The sequence below is a fragment of the Zosterops lateralis genome (assembly GCF_965231275.1).
Source record: "Zosterops lateralis genome assembly, chromosome: 6".
NCBI lineage: Eukaryota > Metazoa > Chordata > Aves > Passeriformes > Zosteropidae > Zosterops > Zosterops lateralis.
In genome coordinates, this window is record NC_139761.1 from 58,910,136 (window position 1) to 58,928,200 (window position 18,065).

An 18,065-nucleotide genomic window follows, 5' to 3' on the forward strand; every position below is an offset into this window, starting at 1 on the left:
CCAGACCATTGGACTCATGCAGTCCCAGCAAACAGCAGGACAAACTCCAGGGCTCCTGACAGGGGACCTGAATGCTGGAACAGCTCCCTTCAAAAGAAAACACTGGGAAGAGACACAGGAAAACTGGAGCTCGAAGCTGGAGCTGGTTCCCTCAGATTTCACAGCCACTCAAATCAAGAATGGCAACACACAGCATGTCAGGTCCTCTGCTTGTCACAGACACACAGAAAAAACCTGTCATGACAGAAACTACACTGATACCAGTTTCATGTTCCTATCCCAAAGCTCCTTCCCCATCCTCAGCCTCCAATCCCCCTTTCCAGAGCTCAGCAGCCAAATTCCCTTCATTGAGGCAAACTTGGTGATACAAAAGGACTCACACTGCCACCTAAGCCGAGCCCACACCTCTGCACAGGCTGCATCCATCCACCATCAGCCTGTTTGGGCTGTTTAACCCTGCTGCTAGGAAAAGCCTCCCCCTTCTCCAGCTGCAACAGAACCCCAACTGGAACGGGACTGTTTGAAGGCCACCACTGACCAGTCTTTGGCTGTAACGGATCCGTTCTTCCTCGGGCTCCATCTCCGACTCCTCGGAAGAGAGCGAGAAGGACACGCCAGGACTGCTGTCGTCGTCCTCTTCCTCCTTGGAAGCCAGAGGGAAACAATGAAGGAGGGCATGGGGAAGCCCACACTCCTCACTTCCCTTCTCTTTTTGGGGCCAACCCCACCCTGCCTTGGGGGCTGAGAGAACCCAGTGGATAAGCCCAACCCGGCTTTTAAGGCTCCTGTTCTAACTCAGAATAAATGTCAGGGTAAAGGACTTCACAGCTCTTCTGTAACACAACAGGAGCTGCAGGTCTCCCACCCTGGCTCCACACTACCACCAGCCCACAGTGGGATAAAAACCATGGAAGGTGCTGTCAAACCCTGGCTTCCCCAAAATTAAACACTGGAGAGCCAGCTCCTCCAAACAACACAACCACTGTCCTCGGGATACCCTGTACTGTGGTACTTGGGAGAAACTACATTGGTACAGGACATCTCCCACGATCAGGGAAGGCATATGGGATCTTCCCTACATACAGTGCCCAAGCAGGGAAGCAGTTAGAGATCTAACTCCGGGCTGGAAGAGACCTAAATGCTGAGCTCTCCAAATGTGCCACCTTGTGACACCACACACCAACCTGGGAAAACCTCCCAGGGCGTTAGATGGCACCTACAATTTTTTTTTTTTAAAGAGACAGAAACCAACCAAAGCCTGGGTATGGCACGGCTCTTAATCCCCAGGACTATGCCTAAATCAGACCTTCGGGGAGGATAATCGGGGAAGGGGATCCGGCACCCCCTGTAGCGTTACAGGACCGCTACGAGCACGTTGGGACAACTCGCTCCATCCTGCTCCTCCCCGACCCCCGGTTTCCACAGCATTTCCAGTCCCGCCAGCACCTTCCCTCACCGCCTCCCAGGGAACCACGGCACCAGGACTGCCGGCTCGGCCGAGGGAGGCAGTTTCCCCACACTTGCTGAACTCTGTTTATAAACAACCGGACAACCGGAGCGCAGGACGCCCGCCCCGCCGCCAGGGGAGGGGGCCACCCCCGGCCCGCCGGGCCACCCCAGCCCGCCCCCGCCGGGGCAGGACGGGAGGCGGGAGGGAGGGAGGGATGGTCCCTGGGGAGCTGTCAGCCGGCACCCGCCGCCCCCTCCCCAACTTCCCGGCGCGGCCTCCTGAGGCCCAGCAAGGGGAGACTCGCCCGCGCCCGCTCCCGCCCGGCCGCGCTCCGGGGCCCCGCACAAACTCGGGGGTCGCCGGTGACCCCCGCGGTGCTCACCAGGTCTCTCCTGCGCCTTTGTCCTCTTCTATCGCCGGCACGGGGGGGGGGAACAGAACAGATGGAGGAGGGGGAAGCCCTCGGTCAGCAGCGATCGCGCCCCGGCCCCACCGCGCCCCCGGCCCCGCTGCTCACGGCGCGGGCAGCGGGCGCTGACAGCCCCGCCGGCCGCCCCCCGCCGCCGCGGCCCGCGTCCCCCCGCCACCGCCGCCGCCTCCACCACCGCCGCACCCCCCTCGCCGCCGAGTGCCGGGGCTCCGCGGGCGCCGCCCGCCCCGTCCCACCCGCGCAGTGCCCCACCGGCGACGCCGCCCCCCGGCCGGGACGCGGTTCCCCCTCCTCACACAGAAGCCGCCGCCGCCATTTTGAACCCGTCAGAGCCTCACATACACACCGACGCCGCGCGCACGCGCCGCACGCACGGGCTCCCCCCCTCAACCAGCCGTGCGCCGCGCGTGCGCCGCGCCCTCCCCGGCCCCGCCCCGCGCGCGCGCCGCTGGGGATGACCACGCCCACTCCAGCGAAAACCGCGGCCCATCCTGTGGCCACGCCCCTTTCACCCGGTGGTCATGCCCCTGCCGGAGGGGGCTGGAGAGGGGGAGCCCCGGTGGGATTTTGGGGGGATTCGTGGCTCAACTCGCCCCGCCGTGAGTTTCCTCGGTGTCCTCGCAGGCCTCGCGGCTGCCCGCACCGCTGGGCACGCCTGTATGGGGGTCTGAATGCACACACCTACATAACTACATATAGCTCCTTAGTTTCGTATTGTAGATATTAACAGTGTTTTTATAAACTATATATAGTTGTATAGATGTTATAGCCTAACTATATGCAGCGATATGGATGATAAATATAGTCATATGGATGTTTATAAAGTAACTATATGGTTACATATAATCATATATTAATACTTATAAAAACATATATATATATAACTATACATATCCGGTACCCCTACAGACCAGTATGTGCAGCACACACCTGGACACACTTGGACACATGCTCAACTTGAAATCAGCAGATGACCGCATCCCAGTGGCCTCTCATCCATCCCGGTCCCATAGTGGGACCCTGTGATCCCAACACCCACCCCATGTCCCTAACACCACCCCATGTCCCCAAAACCCACATGGAGTCCCCGATGCCCCCAGGCCGTGCAGGGGCTGCTCCTGCCCCAGAGACCGTGTCACGCTGACGAGTTTTGTGTCACTTTAATGGTGGAAGACCCTGCAGTCACCTCGTGTCACCCTCCAGCGCTGGCCTGCCAGCAGGAAGGGGAGCCCCCAGATCAGTTCTCTGCTCCCAGAGGGTGCTGGCATCCACGGTGGGACAGGATTCCTGGCGGGACAGGACACGGGGTTCTCAGGCGGGACAGGATGCTGGGATTGCTAGTGGGAAAGGGGCAGGACTCTGGGATCCTGGCATGACAGTTCATGCCAGGGATGCTTTCCTGCCGTCCCCCCAGGGCTGACCAGCGGTGCCACCCCGGGTCGGCATTCCGGTAGCAGCGGCAGAGACAGAGATGTGGCGGCAGCCGCGGTGCGGTCGGAGCTCGGGGACAGCAGGAGATCCCGGGAGGGCCGTGCCCAGCCGGGGGGCTCAGAGGAGCACGCAGACCTTCCTGGGTTTCTCCTTGCGCTGCCTCCGGCGGGCGGCGCTGATGGCGGCATTGCAGGCCGTCACGAAGATGTTCCCAACGTTATCCTGGTACCTGGCCGAGCATTCCATGTAGGACACGGCGCGGATCTGCCGGGCCATGGCCTCTCCCTGCGGGGACACACAGACTCAGACTCCCCCGGGACCCCGCTGTCGCACTGTCCCGTGCTGGGGGCCACCCCTGTCCCACCCCGTCCCACTGGGAGGTGACACCCACCTGCTGGCGGGAGACGGGCTCCATCCGTCCGTCCTTCAGCTTCTGCAGCATCTCCCGGTCCTGCCGCAGGTCCATCTTGCAGCCCACCAGCAGCACTGGGACCCCCTTGCAGAAGTGGTTCACCTCTGGGTACCACTGCGAGGGAACATGTCACCCAGGGATGGGCACGTGTCACGCAGGGGAGGGGACAGGCGACAGGCCAACCCCTGGGGTTGTGTTACCTTTGTTAGGATGTTGTCAAAGCTGTTGGAGTCGGTGACATCAAAGCATATGAGGACAACGTTGGCATCTGAGTAGGACAGAGGGCGTAGCCTGTCATAGTCTTCCTGTCCTGCCGAGTGGAGAAGGAAACTACTATTACACACCAGCCTGGGACCATAAAATTGACATCTGTGGGGATGGTTAACCCCCTCCTCCCACTGTCATGGCATGGGGACACCCCTCCAAGGCATGACCCCACATGTGGGACACCCCGAAATGCCCAGGTGGGAGAGTGGGGGGCACAACGGTCCACCCTGTCCCCTCCTGTCCCACCTGCTGTGTCCCACAGGTGGATCTTCACGGGCTTGCCGGTGACCTGGAGGGATGCTGTGTACTTCTCGAACACGGTGGGGATGTAGGCCTGGCAGGGGACAGGGAGGGTGTGATACAGGTCACACGGGCAGCTGTGGGGGGTAGTGATGGAGGGGACCCCAGTGGGAACAGAACAGGGTACAGGGAGGGAAGCAGGGAGTGGGAAATGGCGTTTCCTCTCCGGGGCAGTGGGACAGGAACCACCCTTGTGCCCATCCCAGGGCAATACAGAGCGTCATGGATGCCCCAGGGAGACCTGGGGATGCAGGACAGGGGTTCTGGGATTCCTGAGTCCCTTATGTGCCCTCACTGAGGGACAAACCCTGCTCCCCCATCCTGTGAGCCTCCAAGAGAGGCAGAGTTGTCACAGACCCCCATCAGCCCCAGGCTGGGCCACCCCCTGCCCTCCTGCCCCCATGTCCCGTTTCAAACGTCCCCGCTGCTGCCACCGTGTCCGCCCCATCGCGCCTCCACCGCCCTTTGCCCGTCACCGCTCCCGCACGGGGAAAATCACCCGCCGCCCCTCGGGGGACAGCGGTCCCGGTACCTTGGGGAAATCCCCTCTGGCGAAGGCCACCAGCAGCGACGTCTTCCCGCAGCCGCCATCCCCCACGATGACAGCCTTGATTTCGGTTTCGGGGGCTCCTGGGCTCTGCCCCCCGCGCTCCCGCTGCATGGGGGTGTCCGGTGAGGCCACGGAGCCCGTGTGGTCTCGGCGGAGACGGGGATGGGGACAGGGCGGCGGGAACACCCGCCCGGAGCAGGGTGCGGCTGTCACCCGCCCGCCGGGCCCGCCCGCCGCGGGGCTGGGGCCGCGGCGGTGACAGCGGCCGGGACACACGTATAGGTGTCCTGGCACACAGGTGACCTTCTCCTGGCAGGTCCTCGAGGTGCACAAGCGTCACATTGCCGCCTGCATGTCCTGCTTGCCTGTGTGGCGCTTCCTCGCCTTCCTGCCCGGTGCCTCTGGCACGCTCTCACCCCCATCTCGCTCCTGATCCCACTCCCCATCTCGATCCCACTCCTGCAGATGCCCCTGCACAGCTCAGCCCCCACACCCCTGGGATGGGACCCCTGTGCCCTTCCCGACGCCCCATTCCCGCCTCCGAGCCTGGGATTTATTGCCCTGAGCATCCGCGGGAGGCAAAGTCCAGGGGTGGAGGGAGGCACGGGGGGGTGACTCACTGCCCTGGCCCCGCTGTCACTGCCACCCTTGCTGTCACACCCGTGCTGTGCCATGCTGAGCCTTGCCCTGCCAGGAGTCTCTGTCTCCAGAGTCCAGCTCAGCACCTCACCTGGGTGAGGGGGTGGCCACCAGCCTCCTGCCTTTTCCTAGTGATTCCAACGCAAGTGGGACAAGCTGTGACACCCTGCTTTGCTCGGAGACAGGCCATCCTAGCAGTGATGTCCCCCATTCCCCTGTCTGGATGTCCCCAGCACCCTCTCCCCTCCAGCTGCTGCCCTCTTCTGCCACCCCAGATCTTTGGTAGAGGTGAATGGGTGCTTCTGGTGTAGGGTTGCATGCAGGGAGGGGTGTGGGGTCATGTGTGCTGTCCCCTGCCATCCCCTCATCTGCCACCAGCCACTCCAGGCTCTCTCAGTGGGTACCAGCTGGTCCAGGAGGGCTCTGGAGCCCCCCAGAGTCCAGTGGGAGTGACTCCAAAGTGATGGCTCAGGGAACAAATTCCAAATTCTCACCCAGCCCTGATGCAGGATGAAGTCGGAGGAGAGGGATTCTCACGCTGGGAGGCTGGGAGGGAAATGCATGCAGTAATGAACAATCTCAGAAGGATGCCAGCATCGGGGCAGGATGGGGAGAGGAGGCTGGAGCACCATCAAACAATTAGGAAGGTGGCAATTACCAGTCTAATGAGATGTCAGGTTGAATCCTAAAAGCATCAAGATTCTTTCACAGAGAGATGTAACTGCTGCAACATTTGTCCTCTGGGGTATTTGCTTGGACAAAACATTTCCTTTCCCGCAAGACCAACAGAATTTTGACGGGAGAAGAGGCAGCCTATGTGCAGCTGCCCAGTGCTCTCAGTGCCTGACCTGTGATTGTGCAGAAACGCCCCAAAAAGCAGCTTTATTTGGGGACAAAGAGGCTGCTTGGAGCTTCTGAGGACGTGGAGACCCCAATTTTCCTCACTGGAGAAGACAGTGGCGAGGAGCACTGGAGGCAGGGAGTGTGCTCTGCTCGGACACACCAACAGGTCGGCCACAAGGAAAAGGTAGGGGATAAATGGGACCAGAGTCCAGCCCTGGGAACTGCTTGTGTCTCCATGGATGTCCCCAAAGCTCCTCTCACTGCTCCCATGGTTGTCCTCAGTTGGGATGACTGGATCGGTCCAACCCTCCCTCTGTCCTCACCTCACCCCCAGCCATCCTATTCCCCCCCTGTCCCCAGCCAAGTTGTGCCACCTCCCCAGGATCCCTCTCCGTGTCACAATCCCTGGGGTCCCACTAATCCCCCTTTGCTCTGTCCACAGCTGGGGGACCCTGTCCCACCTTCCACCATGGAGCTGAACCAGACATCCCCCCCTCCCTCATCTCCTGTAACAGACACAGAAGGAGATGATTCCTGTGGGATCAATGTCACCGATGTGACCATAGACGGTGTGACACTGCTCATCTGCCTCTGTGGGCTGTCTGGGAATGGGGCTGTCCTCTGGCTCCTTGGATTCCACATCCGCAGGAACCCCATCACCATCTACATCCTCAACCTGGCTGTGGCTGACTTCACCTTCCTCCTCTTCATGGTGCCCTCCTCCCTCCTTTACCTGCTGGAGGATGTGTCCTGCTCTGCTGCCGTGTCCCTGATGTACCTGAGGTCCCTTCTCCTGCTGTCCCTGTTCTCCTACAACATGGGGCTGTACCTGCTGACAGCCATCAGCATTGAGAGGTGTGGCTCTATTCTCTTCCCCCTCTGGTACCGCTGCAACCGTCCCCAGCGCCTGTCATGGGTGGTGTGTGTGCTGCTCTGGGCACTCTCCATCGCTGTCATGGTTGTGGTCACCTCCCTGTGCCTGTCACAGGAGCACGAGCACTGCAGGGTGGCTCTCGTCTCCATGTACGCCCTCAGCTTCCTCATCTTTGCACCACCCATGGTCATGTCCAATGTGATCCTCTTCATCAAGGTCCAGTGTGGCTCCAAGAGACGTCAGCCTAAGAGGCTCTACATTGTTATCTTCCTCACTGTGCTCTTCTTCCTCATCTTTGGAGTGCCTCTCAGCCTCTGGAATTTCCTTCAGCAGCTCAGCCACACTGTGGTGTCCTCCCAGGTGGTTTTTCTGCTCGCCTGCATCAACAGCAGCATCAACCCCTTCATCTACTTCTTAGTGGGGAGCTGCTGGAGGCACTGCTCCATCGTGTCCCTCCAGGTTGCCTTCCGGAGGGTCTTTGAGGAGACAGGGATCACCACAATCTCCAGCTGAGAGCCCCCTATGGTCCCACTGGCTTCATGCTCGGCTGCCCACCCTTGCTCCCAGCCAGGCCTGTGGGTCATCTTCCTGCAGCTGCGAGTCAGGATGCATCCCACAACTTCTCCCATTCCTTTTCCCATCCCACTGATCCATGTTGTGTCCATCTCCATCCCTATCCCTATCCCTATCCCTATCCCTATCCCTATCCCTATCCCTATCCTATCCCGTCCACATTCCCAACCCAGTCCTATCCCCAAAGCATCCTTATCTCAGCTCCCCATCCCCGTTGCCTGTACCCATCCCATCCCATCCCCCCCGCAGGTTTCCTAGCTGGCGTCGGCTCTGAGCGCGGCCCTTTGGTCTCTGCTGCCCTCCGGTGGGAATATTTGAGATTGCCGGCATCCAGACCCTTCCTGATCTCCTCTGACATCCCAGATTCCCCCCTGGGGCCGCCTTCCCCCCTGACAGCTCCGCTCCTGCCCCGCTCCGTCCGGGATCCCCGGCAGTGTCTCCACTCCTGGCCATTCCAGGCTCCTCCGCCCCAATAAATGTTGATGGATCCATCCCGCTGTCGCCTCTTGTCCCTCTCCAAGGGAAGCTGGGGGGTGGGACACCGCGGTGAAGCTCTGGAAGGGGGTTTCCTAGAGAAACAGTCCTCGAAAAACGTATGAGGCACTCTGGGGTGAGCAGCCCATGAGGAGGGACTGCAGCCTCAGGCACGAGCCCGGGAGGGATGGGAAGGACGAGACGTGGGGTGGATGGAGGAGCGGGATGGGAGGTTGTGGGGCGGGTTTGTGACGTGGTGGGGCTTGTGGGTAGGTGTTGGACATAGCGGGAAGGCGTGGGATGTGGTGGGACGCGTGGTAATGTGTGGTATTTGGTGGAGCTGGAGAAAAGTTTTGGGATATGTTGGGGCTGGTGACCTCGGCGGAGGCAAGTGATGTCCCACGGAGCCCATGGCGACACACACAGGTGTCACCCTGCTCCTGGAAGGGAGTGGCCATGCTGAGGACCACGGCCTCCTTCTCTCCTTGCAGCTGCACCGTCTGAACCTGCTGAGGGAGCAGCTGAAGGCAGTGGAGAGTAAGAATTTCTGAAGGCAGAGAGTCCTTTGCACCTGGCTCACTAAATTAAAGACCTTCAGGGAGATCTTTGCTGTGACACTCTTGGAGCAGCCAGGGGGGAATGCTGAACCCCCGGGCCACCCTGTCTGTGCCGGCTCTACTGGTGCCTGCCCAGCTTTGGGTACCCAGGATCATGGCTGCCCCAGGGAGCACAAGCCATGGGTGTGTCCCCTCCCTCCAGCCACATTCCCGGCTGGCAGCAGGAGACGGAGGAGGCCGGGAAGCGCTGGCAGAGGAGGCGAAGGCAGCTCAGGGTTCAAAATGCTGTTTATTGATATCAGACTGCAGTGGGATGCAGGAACAAGGTGCCAGGGGGATTTTGGGATCACAGCCATGTGGGGCATGACCCGTTTTGGGGAATAGTGTTGTAGGACCCATGAGAGATGAGGAAATGTGCTCCCTGCAGAGCATCCCTCCCACATGGCCCTTGGCACTGCCCCTGCTTCCTTCTCCTGTGGGATTACAGCACCACAGGGAGGGTGATCCTGTGGATATTTACTAATTAGGTGGCTCAAGGAAGCCTTCAGCCTCTCTGAGGTCCTTCAGCAGAGCAGTGGAAGGGATCAATAGGCTGGGACAGCTGTGTCCATGGCAGGATCATTGCTGTAGGCAGTGTTTTCTTCTGGCTCCTCAAAGATCCTCTGAAGGGAGAGCTGGAGGGACTGCACAGAGCAGGGCCTCCAGCACCTCCCTGCCAAGAAGAGGATGAAGGGGTTAATGGTGCTGTGGATGCAGGAGAGCAGGAAAACAACCTGGGAGGACACAACGATGTAACCGAGCTGCTGAAGGAAGTTGGAGAGGGTGAGGGGGAGAGCAAAGGGGAGGAAGAAGAGCACAACGAGGAAAGTAACAGTGTTGAGTCTCTTGGGTTGCTGCCGATGGGAGCCACACTTGACCTTAATGAAAAGGATTGTGGTGGAAATGACCATGGCTGGGGCAAAGAGGAAGAGATTGAGGGAGTACATGGAGATGAGAGACACCTGGCAGTGCTGGTGCTCCTGTGACTGGCACAGGGAAGTCACCATGACAATGGCAGCAATGGAGAGGGCCCAGAGCAGGGCACACACCACCCATGACAGGTGCTGGTGGCAGCGGTACCAGACCAGGCAGAGGATGGATGTGCAGCTGTTAATGCTGATGGCTGTCAGCAGGTACAGCCCCAGGTTGTAGGAGAACAGGAGGAGTGGGAAAAGTGCCCTCAGCAACACCAGGGGCGTGATAGTGGAGCAGGACAATTCCTCCTTCAGGTAGAGCAGGGTGGAGAGGACCATGAAGTAGAGGAAGATGAAGTTGGCAAAGGCCAGGTTGATGATGTAAAAGGTGGTGGGGTTCCTCTGGAGAAGGCAGAGGACAGCGCCATTCCCAAGCAGCCCACAGAGGCAGATGAGCAGTGTCACACTGTCTATGGCCACATCGGCGACATCAATATCACACAGGTTGTCCCCTTCAGGGGGTGAGGCAGGAGATGGGGACACCATGGTCATCTCCATGGATGGATGCTGGGCAGGCAGTGGGATGTGGCCCCTGGCTGTGGTCAGAGTGGATGGGGAGTCAGTGCTTGGAGAATCCCAGGATGGACCATGCGGCTCCTCTGCAGCTCCCTGGAGTGGGAAGGATTGAGTGGGGAGGAGTGAGATGTGCAGGGGAGGAGGGTGGTGGAAATGGTGGGGTTGGAGAGGGAGATGGGAGGGTTGGGATGTTGAGCAGGGGATGCAGAAGGGAATGGCAGGGCAGAGGAGGGGGGAGCTGGGGAGGGCACTGGGGTCAGCGGGAGAGGGTGGCAGAAAGAGAGCAGCTGCTGGAGGAGGGGGAGGTGGGGTAGGGAGGAGGGCAAACATTGCACTGACCTGTTCCCAGTGGGGCAGCAGCAGGCAAAGGGAGTCTGTGCAGATCAGCGGCGCTTCCTGGTACCTCGTGCTCCTTTGGGATCAATATCCTAAAGCGGCTCCTCCCAGGTCAGTAATATGAAGGAGAAAGTTCGGAGACCACCAGGAGCTCCTCACTCCCGTCCCTCTGGCTCCTTTCTGTGCCTATCCTGGGGTGCTCCCCAAGGCTCGGTTGAGTCACAGAGGAGTCGGAAATTGCATCTTTGTTTACATCAGAGCTCCACTTCTACAGTCATTTGCTATGATTTTTTTTTGTTTGTTTGTTTTGTCCACTAAGGAAGTGACTTTGGCAGATGCTCCACATACAGAATTTTGCAATTGGCTGCTCATTTCTTCCTGATTAAAAACACTCCACTTCCCTGCAGAGCGTCCCATTCTACAACTGCCTTCCCTCTCTTCAAAGGCCTCTACCATTCCTCCTTTCTTTTCCCTGAGAGATCATGGTCCCTCCAGCAGCAGAGGGCGGCTGGTGGTGCTGGTGGCACTGGAATGCTGGCAGTGCTGATAAAAAAGCTGGGCTCCTCGCAGAAGCATTTCGCATTCTGTGAAGAGCTCCGGGATCATTGCCAAAACCTGCCCTGGGCCCAAGGATGCTCAGCTGAGCTTCCTCGCTCTATCTCAATCCCATCCTCATCCCGGATCCCCTTTCTTGCTGCCCATCCCCACGCCATCCTCATCCCTGCTCCCCCTCCCCGCTCTCCATCCTCACTCCATCCTCTCCCATCCCGCAGCTTTCCCAGCTGGTGGCGGCTCTGCGGCTCCCAGCGCGCTCTGTCGGGCTCCGCTGCTCTCCAGTGGGGCGAGTTGGGATTGCCGCATTCAGACCTCTCCGACCCTCTGCTGACCCTTTCTGACCTCCTCGGACAGCCCAGACCCGCCCCGGGCCACCTTCCACCCCGACAGCCCCGCTCCTTCCCCGCTCCACCCCGGAGCCTGGCAGTGCCTCTGCTCCTCCCGGCCGGAGCGTTCTGGGAGCCAGGAGGGAGAAGGAGAGCCCTGCTCCCGTGTGCTCCCCTCAGAGCATCCCTCCCACCTGCCGCTCCTCCCTTCTCCTGGAGAGTTACACCGCGAGAGTGTTCCAAGCGAGGATTTGAGATCGTTAAAAAAATCACCGACAAGGGGATCTGTCAAAACCACGTTTAATATTGAGCGACAGCAGAACCGAGTTCATTGGCCAGGTTCACTCTGACACTGAGCAGACAGGCACAGCAAGGGAAAAAAAACCCACCCACACACACAACAAATCCAATCAATGAAACCAGAAATATGACACGTGTATGGACACAGAGATAGAGGCAGTGCAAGGTCCCTGTGAGGAATTCCCCTTGCAGGCAGGGAAATGCTCACTCCGGGTGCCTTTGCATCTCCTCACCAGGTAAAGGGTGGAGCCTCGAGCAGGGGGGCATCGGCCCAGGACCCGTCGGTGTTTGGGGATCCCTGAGGGCAGCAAACGGGAGAGATCCCAGCTCAGAGAGGCCCCACTCCCAGGGAGGTTCTGGTCAGCCCTGCTGAGGCCCAGGAGAGCTCCAAGGGTCTCCTTTTGGAGCGCTGTTTCCAGGGCCCCAGCCATGGCCTTCAGTCACAACAATATTTCACCCTGGCCACACCTCTGAGCTGGCAACTTTCTTTGGCAGTGGGAGAACAGGGATGTTGTGCCATTCGGGGCAGTCAAATTATTCCCAAGGCTGTTCCTAAAAGCCCCGAGGTGGTTGGAGAGCAGCAGCTCCTGAGAGCAGAGGGTGTTTGTGATCAGAGGCAGAGGAGCTGAGCCCAGGGGCTGCTCCTCAAGGCTGAGCCCTAAGGAGCCTTCCTTAGATCCCAGAGCAGCCTGGAAAGGGGCAGGGGATGGCCCAGCAGAGGGAGGGGGACACTGCAGATATTTATTTATTGAGTGACTGAAGGAATCCCTCAGCCTCTGTCCCAGGGTCCCTCAGGAGTGCAGAGGGAGGATTCAACACATTCAGAGCACTCCTGTCCCTCTGGCTCCTCCCGTGCCCCATCCCAGTGTTGTTGCCAAAGACTCGGGGTGGTCGTGGGGCAGTCAGAGTTCCACAGCCTCGGGGTTATTGAGCTTTAGTGGTTTTTGTTGTTGTTGTTTTTTTGTTTTTGTTTTTGTTTTGTTTTGTTGCTGTTGTTGTTGTTTTCCCCTACAATTGGCCTATTTCTTTGTTTTGAGAAATTACACCTCATATTAAAAAAATTTACAAAGTTTATTAAACTACAAGGAGGAAGAAAACAAGGTCCAGATGAACGGTCAGACATAACCCGCCGAAAACCAAGAGGTTCCATGGAACCAGAGCAGGCCCCCATTCTTCAGAACAGCAGCATAACCCCCTCATTCCTGTGAAATTCAATGGGCCAAGCACCTGATGATGTGAATTTCCATATTCCATATTCTTTTTGGTCACAGGCACAAAGGTGCAGTGGAGTTCACCATCAACCCTGCACTTCACTCAGAACAATTTAATTCCAGAATGAAAGAATGTGACAAATTCCCACGGAAAGGATAAGGGAATGTTGCTGTTCCTCCCCAGCTCTGCAGCCCTACCTGGTGTCTCTTCCCATCAGCTGGGAATGCAGGGCCAGCTCTGGCAGACAGAAGGGGAAGGATGCTCCCTGTGATCCCAGTGTCTTTACTGCTGCCATGGAGAGGCACCAGCCCCACAGGGATTTGGGAAATCACCACCACATGGTGAGGTGTGTCCCCAGGGCTTAAGGTGTCACATTCTTTGCAGGCAAGAGATCCCTCCAAACACCATGAAACTCATCTGTGTAGCCAAAGGACATGGAGTTCATTCCTTGGGGCTGAGGCAATGAGGGTCATTCCATGGGGAATAGAGCTGGGGAACAGAACTGAGCCCAGCTGCTGTGCTTGGAGCCATGTGGATCCAGGAGGGAGGAGGAAAGCCATGCTCCAATGTGCTCCCTGCAGGGCATCCCTCAAAAATCATTCAAGGCAATGCCCCTGCTCCCTTCTCCTGCAGGAATAAACCACCACAGGGAGGGGGATCCTGTGGATATAAATCCAGTAGCTCAAGGAAACCCTCAGCCACTCTCCTGGGGTTGTTCAGTAGAGCAGTGGAAGGGATCACCAGGCTCAGATCACTGTGTCCATGGGGGCATCATTGCTGTGGGCAGTTTTTTCTTTCTGCTCATCAAAGACCCTCTGGAGGGAGAGCTGGAGGGACCTCAGGGAGCAGGGCCTCTGGAACCCTCCTGCCAAGAAGTAGATGAAGGGTTTGATGCTGCTGTGGATGCAGTTGAGTAGGAACAAAACTTCGGAAGAGACAACAGTGTATCCAAGCTGCTGCAGGAAATTGCAGAGGCTGAGAAGGATAATGAAGAGCACGAGCAGGAAGATAACGATGTTGCGCCTCTGGGGTTGCTGCTTCTTGGAGCCCCTCATGGCCTTAATGAAGTCAATTGTGTGAAAAATGACCAGGGGTGCGGCAAAGAGGAGCAGGATGAGGGTGTACATGGAGATGAGAGCTGCCCTGCAGTGCTCCTGCTGGTGTGATGGGCACAGGTTTGTCAATGCAGGAATGACAGTGAAAAGAGCAAAGAAGGCCCAGAATTGGACACTTTCCACCAACCACATGAGGCGCTCGGGAAGATTGCAGCGACAGCAGAATATGCAGAGAATCTCTAAATAATAAATATCGCTGATGTACATCATCCGGAACAGGGCCCAGTAGTAGGAGACCACTGACAACTGGAAAAGGAAGCTCAAGTACAGCAGGGGGATGATAGGAGAGCAGGACACGTCCTCCACAAGGAAGAGGAGGGTGGAAGGGACTGTGAAAAGCAGGAACAGGAAGTCAGCAAATGCCAGGTCAAAGATGCCAATGTTAGGAACTTTGAGGCTGAGGAGGCGGAGGACAGCCCCATTCCCAAGCAGCCCACAGAGGCAGATGAGCAGTGTCACACTGTGTATGGCCACATTGGTGACATCTATCTCACACAGATCATCCTCTTCAGTGGGTAAGGCAGGAGATGGGGACACATCCACATCCATGGATGGATGCTGGGCAGGCAGTGAGATGTGGCCCCTGGCTGTGGTCAGAGTGGATGGGGAGTCAGTGCTTGGAGAATCCCAGGATGGACCATGCAGCTCCTGTGCAGCTCCCTGCAATGGGAAGGATTGAATGGGGAGGAGTGAGATGTGCAGGGGAGGAGGGCGGTGGAAATGGTGGGGTGGGAGAGGGAGGTGGGAGGGTTGGGATGTTGAGCAGGGTATGCAGAAGGGAATGGCAGGGCAGAGGAGAGGGGAGCTGGGGAGGGCACTGGGGTCAGTGGGAGAGGGTGGCAGGAAGAGAGCAGCTGCTGGAGGAGAGGGAGGTGGGGTAGGGAGGAGAGAAAACATTGCACTGACCTGTTCCCAGTGGGGCAGCAGCAGGCAAAGGGGGTCTGTGCAGATCAGCGGCGCTTCCTGGCACCTCATGCTCCTTTGGGATCCATATCCTAAAGCAGCTCCTCCCAGGTCAGTAAGATGAAGGAGAAAGATCACCAGCAGGTCCCCATTCTTGTCACTCTGGCTCATCTCCTTGCCCTGTGCTGGTGCTGCATCTCAAGGCTCAGTCCATTCATGGGGCTTTCGGGAATTGCATCTTTGGCTATGTCAGAATTTCACTACCTCAGAGTAGTTAATCGTTTTTTTTTCTTCTACAGAGAAAATTACTTTTGTGAAAAGCTTGAAATGAAATATTTTGCAAATGGCTTCTCATTTCCTCCTGATTAGAAACATGTCTTCCCTGCAAAATGCCCCATTCTACAACTGTCTTCCCTCTCCCAACAGGTTTCTACCATTCCTCATCTCTCTGCCCAGAGAGATCATGGTCCCTCCAGCAGCAGAGGGCTGCTGGTGGTGCTGGTGGCACTGGAATGCTGGCAGTGCTGGCTGTGCTGACAAAGCAGCTGGATTCTTCTCAGAACTAATTTCCATTCTGGGAAAGGCTCCAGGATCATTGCCAAAACCTGCCCAGGGCCCAAGGAAGCACAGCTGAGCTGCTCCCTGTCCTGTCCTGTCCTGCCCCCATCCCATCCCGTCCCAGCTCATCCCCATCTCTGCACTCCTTTCCCACCCCACTCTCCATCCTCACCCCATCATATCACATCCCACAGGTTTCCCACACAGCAGCCACTCCCCCATTCTGAGTGTGGCCTGTCAGGCTCTGGACTCCTCTGGGTTTGCCAACATCCAGAACCCCTCCAATCCCCTCTGACCCTCTCATGACCCCTCCAGACTGCTCTGACACCCCAGAACCCAACCAGGGCTGATTTTTCCCCCTGACAGCTCCCTCCTCCCCCGCTCCACATGGGACCCTGGCAGTGTCTCTGCTCCTCCTGGCCGTAGTGTTCTAGGAGCCAGGAGGGAGGAGGAAAGCCCAGCTCCAAGGTGCTCCTCAGGAACACACAGGATGATAAATGTGCCTGGAGCCAGTGCAGAAACAAATTAGGAGACCTGCAGTGGTTTTGGGGCAAATTGTGTCACAAGAAGCAACAGCTCATGGCCAAAGCAAACGTTCAAGGCAAGGTCACCTTTAATATCACAGCACTGAGTGAATACGACCACCTCTTCTGAATGATCCTCCAGCATCATAACAGGACTTCTAGTAGCAGGAGTACCTTTATGTTAAGAAGGTTTTTGACTCCATCGGTATTGAAACTAATGAAGATGGAGTTGAATGCCTATGGGTGAGAATTAAGGGGAGAGCCAACAAGGCTGACATCATACTGGGAGTCTGTTATCGTCCACCCAACCAGGAGGAAAAGGTGGACAACTTATTCTACAAGCAGCTGGACACTGTTTCAGGATCATCAGCCCTTGTTCTTGTTGGTGACTTCAACCTGCCAGACATCTGCTGGGAACTTAATACAGCAGAAAAGAGACAGTCCAGGAAATTTTTAGAGTGCATGGATGATAACTTTTTGTCACAGCTGGTAGGTGAGCCCAGCAGGGGAGAGACTGCGTTGGATCTGTTGTTCACAAATAGAGATGGGCTGGTGGAAGATGTGGTGGTTGGAGGACGACTGGGGCAGAGTGATCATGAAATTATAGAGTTCTCGATAATTGGTGAAATCAGGAGGTATATCAATAAGACTTTTACATTGGACTTCCAGAGGGCAGACCTTGGCCTTGTTAAAAGACTTATTCAGAGAGTTCCTTGGGAAGAAGCCCTTAAAAACAAAGGAGTTCAAGAAAGCTGGGTGCTCTTCAAAACAGAGTTTTTGAGGGCACAGGAACAGACTGTCTCTGTGTGCCGGAAGACCAGTCAACGAGGCAAATGCCCAGCCTGGATAGGCAAGGAGGTTCTGGATGAGCTCAGGAATAAAAAGAGGATGTATCGTTTTTGGAAGGAGGGCCAGGTCCCTTGGGAAGTATTTAAGGAGGCTGCTAGAGAATGTAGGAAAAAAAGTAGGGAGGCAAAAGCTCAATTTGAACTCCAAATGGCAACTTCTGTAAAGAACAATAAAAAGTGTTTCTATAAATACATGAACAGTAAAAGGAAAGGTAAGGCTAATCTTTGCTCTCTATTGGATAAGGAAGGGAACTTAGTAACTGCTGATGAGGAGAAGGCAGAAGTGCTTAATGCCTTCTTTGCTTCAGTTTTCAGTGGGAAGATGACTTGCCTACAGGACAACTGTCCTCCTGGGCTGGTAGATGGTGTCAGGGAACAGAATAGTCCCCCCATTATCCAAGAGGAGACAGTCAGAGAACAGCTGAGATGCTTGGACACTCATAAATCTATGGGCCCAGATGGGATTCATCCCAGGGTGATGAGGGAGCTGGCAGACGAGCTTGCAAAGCCACTCTCCATCATTTACAATCAGTCCTGGCTCACTGGTGAGGTTCTGGAAGATTGGAAACTGGCCAATGTGACTCCCATTCACAAAAAGGGTGGGAAGGAGGATCCCAGTAATTATAGACCAGTCAGTCTGACCTCAGTACCTGGCAAGATAATGGAACAGTTTATACTGAGTGTCATCATGCAGCACCTACAAGATGGCCAGGGTCTCAGGCCCAGCCAGCATGGGTTTAGGAGAGATAGGTCATGTTTGACCAACCTGATCTCCTTTTGTGACCAGGTGACCCGCCTGGTGGATGCAGGAAGGGCTGTGGATGTTGTCTATTTGGACTTTAGCAAGGCTTTTGACACTGTCTCCCACAGCATACTCATGGATAAGCTGGCAGCCCGGGGCTTGGACAGGAGCACTCTTTGCTGGGTTAGGAACTGGCTGGATGGCCAGCCCAGAGAGTGGTGGGGAATGGTGCTGCATCCAGCTGGCAGCCAGTCACCAGTGGTGTTCCTCAGGAGTCTGTGCTGGGACTAGCTCTGCTCAATATTTTCATTGATGAC

At 56.9% G+C, this 18,065-nt stretch overlaps 4 protein-coding genes across 15 annotated transcripts in view; 1 reads left to right on the top strand and 3 right to left on the bottom strand.

The window, feature by feature from the left end:
* KDM2A (lysine demethylase 2A) overlaps positions 1-2,276 on the bottom strand; it is a 33,711-nt gene extending 31,435 nt beyond the window's left edge. For both annotated transcript variants that reach the window (XM_083863911.1, XM_083863910.1), the window contains exons 1-3: positions 2,177-2,276; positions 1,833-1,860; positions 539-643 (exon numbers count right to left, since the gene is read on the bottom strand). In XM_083863911.1, coding sequence (XP_083720037.1) covers positions 539-643; positions 1,833-1,860; positions 2,177-2,196 — 153 coding nt within the window. In that variant the 5' untranslated portion in view covers positions 2,197-2,276. The remainder of the gene's footprint in view (positions 1-538; positions 644-1,832; positions 1,861-2,176) is intronic.
* Positions 2,277-3,428: 1,152 nt separating this feature from the next.
* Positions 3,429-4,972, bottom strand: RHOD (ras homolog family member D; the record flags this gene model as incomplete). Its single annotated transcript, XM_083862658.1, has 5 exons — positions 4,823-4,972; positions 4,237-4,324; positions 3,924-4,033; positions 3,703-3,837; positions 3,429-3,596 (listed from the first exon to the last, which is right to left on the bottom strand). The coding sequence occupies exons 1-5, from the start codon at positions 4,949-4,951 to the stop codon at positions 3,429-3,431; spliced, it is 630 nt and encodes a 209-aa protein (XP_083718784.1). The 5' UTR covers positions 4,952-4,972.
* Positions 4,973-6,771: 1,799 nt separating this feature from the next.
* Positions 6,772-7,709, top strand: GPR152 (G protein-coupled receptor 152; the record flags this gene model as incomplete). The annotated part of the gene is made up of 1 exon (XM_083863819.1): positions 6,772-7,709. Exon 1 carries the CDS (start codon positions 6,792-6,794, stop codon positions 7,707-7,709), a length of 918 nt encoding a protein of 305 aa, XP_083719945.1. The 5' UTR covers positions 6,772-6,791.
* A 1,450-nt stretch (positions 7,710-9,159) lies between these two features.
* The window catches only part of LOC310910822 (mas-related G-protein coupled receptor member H-like), a 35,115-nt gene continuing 26,209 nt past the window's right edge, over positions 9,160-18,065 (bottom strand). For 5 of the 11 annotated variants that reach the window (XM_083863847.1, XM_083863843.1, XM_083863849.1 and 2 more), the window contains 2 exons: positions 15,080-15,320; positions 9,160-10,422 (listed from right to left, as the gene is read on the bottom strand). In XM_083863847.1, the coding sequence (XP_083719973.1) occupies positions 9,385-10,422; positions 15,080-15,247 (1,206 nt within the window). In that variant the 5' untranslated portion in view covers positions 15,248-15,320 and the 3' untranslated portion in view covers positions 9,160-9,384. Of the gene's footprint in view, positions 10,423-10,668; positions 10,770-12,777; positions 14,834-15,079; positions 15,321-18,065 lie in introns of those variants that run through there. The other 6 variants (XM_083863851.1, XM_083863852.1, XM_083863844.1 and 3 more) reach the window with 6 other exon arrangements.